Source organism: Montipora capricornis, chromosome 12, assembly GCF_036669925.1.
Source record: "Montipora capricornis isolate CH-2021 chromosome 12, ASM3666992v2, whole genome shotgun sequence".
Classification (NCBI taxonomy): Eukaryota; Metazoa; Cnidaria; class Anthozoa; order Scleractinia; family Acroporidae; genus Montipora; species Montipora capricornis.
In genome coordinates, this window is record NC_090894.1 from 20,861,817 (window position 1) to 20,871,816 (window position 10,000).

The 10,000-nt window shown below is 39.3% G+C and overlaps 2 protein-coding genes across 4 annotated transcripts in view; both read left to right on the top strand.

Annotated features, from left to right (window-relative positions):
* LOC138026781 (alpha-ketoglutarate-dependent dioxygenase alkB homolog 6-like) overlaps window positions 1-511 on the top strand; it is a 6,434-nt gene extending 5,923 nt beyond the window's left edge. For both annotated transcript variants that reach the window (XM_068874231.1, XM_068874232.1), the window contains one exon: window positions 1-511. This exon is cut by the window's left edge and continues 415 nt beyond it. The gene's annotated coding sequence lies outside the window, so the exon portion shown is untranslated.
* Window positions 512-2,123: 1,612 nt separating this feature from the next.
* LOC138027047 (endoribonuclease Dicer-like) overlaps window positions 2,124-10,000 on the top strand; it is an 18,752-nt gene continuing 10,875 nt past the window's right edge. Inside the window, exons 1-9 of one of the 2 annotated variants that reach the window (XM_068874548.1) lie at window positions 2,417-2,463; window positions 3,045-3,136; window positions 4,243-4,516; window positions 4,882-5,036; window positions 5,910-6,051; window positions 7,987-8,132; window positions 8,889-9,000; window positions 9,517-9,696; window positions 9,953-10,000. The exon at window positions 9,953-10,000 is cut by the window's right edge and continues 480 nt beyond it. In XM_068874548.1, coding sequence (XP_068730649.1) covers window positions 4,256-4,516; window positions 4,882-5,036; window positions 5,910-6,051; window positions 7,987-8,132; window positions 8,889-9,000; window positions 9,517-9,696; window positions 9,953-10,000 — 1,044 coding nt within the window. In that variant the 5' untranslated portion in view covers window positions 2,417-2,463; window positions 3,045-3,136; window positions 4,243-4,255. Of the gene's footprint in view, window positions 2,464-3,044; window positions 4,517-4,881; window positions 5,037-5,909; window positions 6,052-7,986; window positions 8,133-8,888; window positions 9,001-9,516; window positions 9,697-9,952 lie in introns of both variants that reach the window. The other variant, XM_068874547.1, reaches the window with a different exon arrangement.

Genomic DNA, 10,000 nt, shown 5'->3' on the forward strand with positions numbered 1-10,000 from the left:
TCATGATAGCGACTGCACCGTCGAAGCTTCCCTTTCGCCGCTTTCGCAAGTCCATGTGGTAGTTGATGGAATACGAAATGCAACTCCTTCCCCTGGAGGACTAAGACATTACGGGGCATTTCGCGATCACTTCAGAGTATCTCTGGTCGCATGTGCTATACAGCAATGAGTTTACATCGGAATGACACAACGCAGATTCGGCTGATTGTCGTTGGGATCATCTCAACAACGTTCTTGCAACATTGCAATGTCATTATTTCAAAGCCGTTCGAGCTGCAAAATCAGACTTAGACAAAAAGAGTGGAGACAAGATTAGCTACTCATTGACAAATTTCGTACAATTCCTCTTTGCTTGGGATGAATCTCAATTTTATCGCTCTCTGATAGTTTTATCCTCGCCACACTTTTGTCGGCGCGTGATGACTTTTTAAATTCTTGACGTACAGCTGTATTAACGAATAAACCTCACAAATAAAACAAAAAACGAGCAAAATAAAATTTAACAAATACATTCCATGTTGCCGTGCGTCTGTTCAGTAATCATATCACAGATGACGCCAAAATGTGGTAAGAACAAAAAAGTGGCACTCGAGGCACCTTTTTTCTGTACCTTTTTTCTTTGATAACTACCGGGTTCGTGATTAGATATTCAACAGAATATTGCGTTTCCGATTGGTCAGTGAGAGTGCAGAAGAGGTAAGTTGCTATGAAAACACGGCAATTGGGTCATTTTGTCCTTCAACCGGCAAGCTTTTCGACCGTTTGTTTTTCTTATGAAAATCTGCATTGCTTATCATAGCAATCTGATTGGATGAATTTCAGCTTTGGCTGGATTTTCATATTTGAAAATTGTTCCACGGCGAGCAATGCCTGTCAGTTGAAGGCGGGCCTTTAATAAATGAAAGGCTTTTGTGAGTTTATATGGCGACTCGTGATGTTTCTTGAAAGTTTTCAAATTGCACTCGCTCGCGGCTTGTGCAATTTATGTGCTCATATATCACAATCATACCGTTTCCCATACTTATGTGCCCGCGATCCGATCCCAATCAGATTTCTACATGTACATCTACATTTATTAATTGACAATGCTTTCGCATCAAGCCAATATAAATTAAATAAATTACAATAATCAGAAACACTTGCAAATTATATATAGTGATATATTACAAATTCAAATGATAAAATTATTGCTTAATAAATGTAAAATACATATATACAAATTAATAAGAAAAATAAATAAATAAATAAATAAATAAATTCATCACGGGTTGTTTACCATTTACCACAAAAATCCGGAATTTCGGTTGGAATGTAAATGGTAAGCCTATTTTGGTCTTCCCAAACGAACATTTTCCGGAGAAAACGGGATTTCTTTGAAAGGTAGTCCAAAATTCTCAAACGGAAATTCCAAACGGAAAACGTGTTTAACATTTGCATACCCTCATGATTTTGCCTCCCTCCAGACTCTCACGGTAACCTTGAACGGATTTTGTAAATGGTAGACGCCGATCCCAACTAAATTTCCCATGCAGGAGTTTTTGCTTACCATTTGAACAAATCTAGTACCAACCGGTTTCTGCTTGTAAATGGCAAACAACCCTAGCCTGCGCGCAACTGCACATGCAACTCGAAACCTGGGTACAAAACCCTGGCATCGGTTGTTCGAAAGCCGATTGACTTAATCCAGGACTAGCCTAAAGGTTTGTTTCATGTTTTCAACTTTTTGGTGAAAGTTTCTTTTTCGTATTTTTGTTTTTCGAGATTGGCTTTTTCTAATGTAAAGTTTTGGCAAATATCAGCGCTTGGTGAATTTTTAAGCTAGGATTAACGTTAACCGGGCCCTGGGGCCCGTTTGTCGAAAGTCCCGAAACTTTACGGGCCATTTTCGGGTGTCACAATTCCTTTTGCATCTTAAGAACGGAGAGGATTTAAGTCATCAAACTCCACAGTCCTTTTTCTTTTTGTTACCTTAAAGGCATGTTAAAAGATCAGCTTTCCAAAACAAGCGGTTAGTAGTTTCACAAATGGCTTTTCGGACCCGAAAAGTTTTCGGGACTTTCGAGAAACGGGCCGCTTGCTGGGACGCAGGCTGCACTATCTCCGGCCGTCTGAAGACTGAGTACGACACAACATGGTGGCGAAGATGGCGGTTTTCCCAAAATAAAAGTCCATCACAATGATGTTACCCCATTACTTTCAGCTTTTAGGCCTCTTCAACGCACAAACAGTTACATGTACCTGACCTGATTATGGATCGAAGCAGCAACCTCAAGGAAATGTCATTTTGCCGGCCTCATCCAGCAGTAGAGCTAATAGAAAAAACTTTCGACGTTGGAAATGAGAATGTAGTTTGTTTGGCGAGCGATGAGTCTCGACTGTTCATAGTATGTAAGTTGTTTCAAGAGGCAAGGCGACGAGACAGGAAAGCTGGGAAAATGGTTTTCTTGGTGGACGACGAAAAAGGTAAGTGGATGGACATTGGTGCTTATTTGCTGTGATATTTAAAGGAGAGGTTGGAGAATACGGCTTTTTGTATAAAAGCGGTAAGGTCAGGATAATTCCAAATTCTCATTTACTCATTGGCCAGGTTATTAAGGCCACGTACTTGCATTATGTAATGTACCTGCCAGGTTGTACTACCTGCAACACCCTCTTCACACCCCCCCCCCCCTCACCCCTCCCAGGTAATCTCCAGGCATTTGAATTTCATGTGTTTACTATTGGTTGAACTCCCTAAGCATATACCATTTGACTGCCTAAATGGGGTCCATTTAAGTAGTTGCATTTTGCAGCTGACTTCTCATGATTTGGATCAACTTGTTATCATATGTTCAGACCCCTTGTATTTAAACAAACTGATTTTCAGGCAGTTAATTTGTCATCTCCCGAAGACAATCACAATATTTCCACCAATGCAAACAGATTATGGCAACTTTCTAAAAAAGGAATTTGGTAACAAATTGGGCCACACACATTGCAGTTCTTTTTAAGAGGTATTTAATTTTGAATGTGCTTTGATTTGCTCTTCTTATTTTTTCTTTTAGATGAAATAGTTGAGCAATTTTTGAATGCAACTTCACATCAGGGAATGCTATCTGTAAACACATATTTTGATGAAACAGCTGTTGTGAACAAAGGAAGTGACCAAATTTCCAGTTGTATTATCCTCACGAAAGGAGAGCCTTTTCAAGAGATTTTACGGGCTGGAATTATGGATTTAACCTCTGTCAAATTGATTGTTTTTGATAAATGCCATCTTGCTTGTGATCCTGGTCATCCATTTGCAATCCTTCTGAGGTATCTTGAAGGGTGTGTGTGTGAGTCAAAGCCAAGGATAGTTGGCATTTCATCAGAAATGATGCAACAACAGGCTTGTCCTGAAGATTTGGAGAGATTTCTTAACTCACTTGAGGAGGAGTTCCATTGTAAAGCATCTATTTCTAATGGCTTACTGGCTTTAAACAGATATGGAGAACAGGTTGAGGTTGAGGTTACTTATTACACCTATACTCAGCCTCAAAAGAGTGAATTAACATACAGGATTATGGAAGTCCTTCAGAGGGCCCTAGAGTTTCTGAAAGACATCCCAGGGTCTGACGCAACTTCTCAAGAATGTGTTTTGTTCATGAAGCATATCTTTACTGAGTGCTGTAAGGTTCTTCTTTTGTTTGGACCATTGCAAATTGCTTATGTTTGTAATTTAGTTCTAAAGGAGTTAAAAAAGCTTGAAAAAAGATGCTCTAGAAAATTTGACTTGCTCACTGTACAATTTTGCCAAACACAAGCCAATTTAATTCTCAAGTTATCAACACAGGATAAATTACAAGGAGAGGAATATAATTCCCCTGATGCGACGACGAAGCTGTTATTTTACTTGTCAACTCATTTGAAGCAAGAAAATACAGAGAATATACATAATGCTGACAGTAGTTTCTGCAATAGAAAAGATGTTTGTGTAAATTCACCAAGTTCTCAACAACCCAAACTTGCTGAAAATCCAAGCTCATGCTTACAGTCACATGACTGTCCTTCATTGGACCCTGTTCCTGTGGCAACGTCACAGCAAAACCAGAAAGGACTCCAATCAACATATGGTGCCAAGAATTATAGTGATGATCCATTGTGCATTGTTCTTGTGCCCAGTGTAATCGTAGCAAAGGCACTGAATTCTCTTATTAATAAACTATCAAACAGCAGGCCCAAGTACAGTTTCCTTAAAAGTGCTTGCGTTGATCCCCACAGGGCTAAACAGGGAATGATTGAGCGCAGCCTCTCTGTTGATACAGATGATAATGTATTGGAGTGTGTTCGGGATGGATCTGTCAATATTGTTATATCAACGTTTGAAATTGAAGAAGAGATATATGTGCGCAGATGCAGTCTTTTGATACGGCTTGGCATGCCTAAAGATTTCAATGGCTACATCAATGTAAAGAAGAAAGTAAGATCCTCAGAAGCCAAGGTTGTTTTTCTGGTAAATGAGGAAGACAAATACAAGGAGGAGGAGAGATTTAAGGTATTGTGCAGAAAACATTTTGTGCCACTGGGTGTCAGATGGTTAGAGTGCTGTATTTGCCTTGTGCTGTGCCATGATTAAATTCTGTTCTGATGTCTGGCTGTATTTGTCTTTTTCGGTCTCAAATTAGAGTCCATTGAACTTGGTTAATTTACATGTATGGCCAACTAATTGGCTCCTGTTAGCCGGGTTATGCATATTCTTGCGAAATGCATTAAGGAGTGTATTCTTATGGAAAGATGTGCTGGCAATAAAAAGTACATATGAATGATGCACATTGCCTAGTATTTCTTTGATCGTTTTTCTGTGAGGAAACAGCCTTTAAGATGAGAATTGCTTACTTCCTGGCTTTTTTAATCACCCAGGTTTTCCACGAGATTGAGCATATTTTGTTGGAAAAGTGTTACAATACTAGTAGGCCATCATGCCATGAAATACAGAAGCTGTTCCAACAAGAGCCTTCAGAAGCTTATGAACCGTTTGGGAAGGATCTATTGTCAAGCATATCTCTTGTCAACAGGTATCCTGGTCACTAAGAGTTTATGTGTTTCTAAATAATTATTTTATAAATAAAAGAGCTCTATGTGACACAAACCATGATTATGAAAAATTGTAGTCTTGTAGATCACATTTACAAACTCAAGGTGAATTTGAGTAGAGAATTATTAGGTGTGGTTACACACACCATGGTAAATGCCATTTCCCATGGTAAATAAATCCTGTGTTGCCTAACACTTGGGATTTAGTATACCGTGTTAACTCGCGGTCACACATTCCGAAGATTACCCAGGTAAAAAGAAATCTCATGGAATTCATTGGTGGGAAATTTAATCACAACTTCATCAACATCGTGATTGCCTGTTGTACCCCGGGCATCAAAACACCCTTCCAACTTACCACGTTAAATGTAATGGGCGCTTCATCCGATTTTTTTGACGTACTGTATCTATGAAAATTTACTACGGAAAAATTTTCCTTGTGCAATGTAGGTCACGCACACTAACTGTCTGCAGTTTCCCATGGTAAAAGGGTCATTTACTGCGTGGTAAAAGTGCCCTGTGTAACTGCACCTATTGTTAATTTCCACTGCAGGATTCCTGCATCTCAGTCATTAAAGTTACCTCTACACGCACTCGAAAAAAAAAAACCCTACCTATACATCTGCTCTCTTTAACGCATTGATTCCTAAGAATGAGACTTAATAGATATTTCAAAACACAGAAGGAGATGAAATAAGTAATAATTACATTGTGGCAGAAGATAGAAGTTGGCTCACTTTTTTGTGAAAGTCAATATTAATGGTTTTTTCATGCCAATATAATATTGATATCCCTTTCCTACCCTGAATATTAATCTGACTGCTGTTTTAACTTTACATTTATCTTTCTGCCAGTTATTGTTCTAAGTTTCCAAGCAGTGGAGTTGGTGCACCTGTTCCTTATTGCCGAACACAGGAAATATGGTCTGACAGTAAAGTTCAGTTTGTTTCTACTCTTTACTTGCCTCGAAACTCTCCTGTTTACTGGCCTATACAGGTGATGATAAAGTTTAATAATGATGACTTTTGTACCATCCTGCATGTACATTGAACATTGAATTTTTTTTATTTGAAAGACCTCTCAGAGTATTAAAAAAACTATGTTTGCCATTTGAATCATATTTGTATCATAAGTAGTTTTCGAAATACAGAAGCATTGATGCAATCAGCAGTGGATCCAAGCAAAGCAAGAAATTACCGTAAACGTCCATGTATAAGCCGCACTTTTTTTCGCAAAATTGAAGCCATAAATCAAGGGTGCGGCTTATGCATGGATACATCTTGTGTTTGGAGTTTTAAAAAAGCTAATTAATATTCCTACAACTTCTTAAGATCTCCGTAAAGAAACATAAAAGAAACTGAGAGCATGTTGCTGTTGTTCATTGACTTTTTAATGAGTGGTGGCTCCTAAAGGAGCCATCTGTGTCTTCGAGTGTTTATCAGAGAATCTTGCTCTCCAAGAGTTCTTCCAAGCGATTAATTTTCGCTTTACTCGAACAAGTAAACACCAACCTACAAGGAATCTCCATTCCTCCGCACAGCTCTTTGCAGTGACGTCTTCGGCCAGTCACTTCCACGCATATCTTTCCGCCACGTGCGATAAAATACCACAAAATTCGCGAGTACTCGCAAGGTAAATGTTCGACTGTTTCGTTGTCCTTGACCACCTTCTCGGCAAATTTGTCGACTGCATTATCAAGCTCCTGTTCTGCATGAATTTTTTCGCCTATTTCGGGTACATCTTTATAGACGTGGTGATGATAACCCAGGCCCTGCCCTGGCCCTGGCTAGCCCGACTCCTCCCCACATTTAAAGCTTGGCTACTAAGCACTCGTTCGTTTTGTTTCAATATCGAAGGAATTCCAACTTTATGGTGAAACCTTGATTGTTTGTCCTTGTTGGTTTATAGCAAAAGAACGTTATTGGAACTTCAAACTTTATTGTCAGTATTACATTTTTTTCCAAAATCTGCGCTTCTAAATTCGGGGTGCGGCTTATCTACGGATGCGGCTTATACATGGACGTTTACGGTACTCCAAAAGCCATTGAAATCTTTTTTTTTCCAGAATTATTCTTGATTTTTTCTGTTTTTTATTTTATTGGAACCACTAATGACATCATCTCTTTCCTCCTTTGGTAAACATGAAAACTGCAATCAATATCTCTGAAGCAAATAATTACATGTACGAAGATGTTTGAAAAGTGCATGCAAGCACCATTCTTCCAATTTTTATTAATAAGCATCAGTGAATTTTTCTTCATCAAACTTAAGTAACATGTCTGAAGAGAAATTTGTTTTACTCATTGACCGCTAAGAGTGAGACTTAACAAAGTTTACTCTGTCTAACACCAGTCGATTTTAGTTGAGAGCATTTGAGGTGTCAATGGGTTAAGCAGTCAAAAACTTTGATATATTTCATGTATCATTTCGTTCGTTGATTCATTTATCAAGGGAACATTTGAACCTACAAATGACCAGCTCCCAACTCAGTGGCTTCATATCTCAGTTGATTAGAATCTTGCACCGGCATTGTGAGGTCATGGATTCAAACCCTGTTGAAGTCCTGAATTTTTTAGGGTTTTTATGCAATTACTGAAAAAATTGCATTACACGGAGTAAAATCTGTTACATCTGACTCCCAGGGGTTAGAGGGTTACATCATGTCTTCAACATTAACCTACACTGAACTGCTGAAACTTGCTAGGTTAAGTAACTATCCATATTCATTTATATCAGTGTAGTTACAAGAATTCACCTGTCAGTGATCAGTTAATAATAATTATTGGTTTGACATCCTGACCCAGTTTCCATCAAGAGCTGGGAGATTTTTTTTTCCTGTCCTGTACTGCTTTTCCTTTAAGTCAGCTGAAGTAGGAATGGAAGGTATCATTGATTCATTCTGTACAATTTTTTGTTGATTTTATTATTTAGGTGACTTCAACATATAGTAGAAATGACATGAACAAAGAGACTCTACGGAAGGCCACAATCAAATCAGAGATGCTTGTTGCAATGGAGACCTGTCGACAGCTTCACAAGGCAGGGGAGCTTGATGATGATCTTCAACCAATATCCAGGTATGTGTTTCTCAAATCAGGCACGGTGGCCTCATGGTTAGAGTGCTTGACTCTGGATTGAGTGGTTCGGGTTTGGGTCCTGGCCGGGGACATTGTGTTGTGTTCTTGGGCAAGACACTTTACTCTCACGGTGCCTCTCTCCACCCAGGTGTATAAATGGGTACCAGCAAATTTAATGTTGGGGGTAACCCTGCGATGGACTAGCATCCCATCCGGGGGGAGTAAAAATATTCCTAGTCGCTTCATGCTACAGTAACTGGAGATAAGTGCCAGCCTGATGGGCCTTCTGGCTCGTAAGCAGAGACTTTACCTTAAATTACCTTTTTTCTCAAATCACACAGGGTTCTCATAACATTAATTTTGAGGTAGAAGGGGATTGTGAAAATTTAAAGTAGTTCTTACTACGGGTCCGCAGGCTCTCTCTGTACATACCAACAAATGGAAACTGGCAAATATTCAAACGCTGAAAATCTGGGCATCTGGCTTTTCAGTGTCAGTAAAAATCTAAGATGGGTACCAGTAATTTGCTTCCAAAGGAGGTGTTAAACAAAAATTCAAGGAGGGCAAGCTTGACCTTTATGTGCCTTTCATTGGCTTCTTTAAGAATCTGACCTGACCTGAACTTAAAATACTGTGTGATATTCCTCATTACCATCTTGGGCCTCCTACCTACAGGAGTACTCAAGAAATGATATTGATCAAACCAAAGTGCGTGATGAAAGTCATTTTGTCCAACATCTGTGGTGGTTCCTCTAGGTTTCAAGTGTTTCGCCTAACAGCAGAGAATGAAAAATGCAATTGGGAAGTAGTGGACTGTGGCATGGGGATAGATGGATCAGTGAAGAGAAACAGAGTTTACATCAGAAAGGTACTATCTGGTTGAGGTCAGCAGCCATTTGAGCTTTTTATCAATTAGCAGCCGTCACAGAAGCTAATGACTGAAACGGTCTCCAAGCAACGGCTTGCGTATACTGAATACACGATTTCTGCAGAGTCCTTTCTTTCTCGTCGAGTTAAAAAAGGCTCTGCTAGCCGAGTGCTTCTTTCAGGAGTTTAACATCGGCCTTCCAATTACTAGTTTGGATACTCTACCCCATGTATCCGAAGTAGTAATCAGATGGTCGTAAGTTCGACTCCTGCAAAGAAGCATTTTTTCCGAGCATTCCCGAGTCACCATCGATAAAAAGATACTTTTCTTCATTTTATTACCGGTAACATTTTCCATCTCTGTCACTATAAAGTGGACACATTCCTCCTTGCACTCTTGATAAACAAGACATTGACAAGGATCAAATCTTCCGAGTAGCGTCTCACAATCGATGTTGACAAAGCAAAGAAATAGGTGCACGTGACTAACATATATCGTTTGTCTTTGCTTTTGTAGTTTCCCGCCATCTTAGAGGATAATTTACCAGTTTGTGGCGGGCCAAGTTTTTTATATTCCATCACCATGGAATTGACCAAACCTTTGACCTTTGAAAGGGCTGCCAGATCGCGAAGTAAAGGCCATCCTTCAGGCGATTGTTACAGTCTTGGAATTCTCTGCAGGAGAACTTTACCTAAGGTTTGAAAAAGTACACCTATTGGTACTCTTCGAAAAACCACTTGTGACATAAGTGCCTTTTGCCACACTTGGTTACAGCGCGACACGTATCTTTCGCAAGTTGTGATTGCTTGATGAAATGTCGGTTACATCTCTAAAAAGGCCCGCTTATAAGTATTGTTTTTACGATGTAAGTCAAAAACCATTGAAAGAATTGGTCAGTAAAATGGTAGAGTATAATTTGGTATCTTCATCATTAGTAGTTTTTTCGTCTCAGATTCCAGGGATGGTGATATTTGACAGAGCGGGAGAGGTAACCGCGACT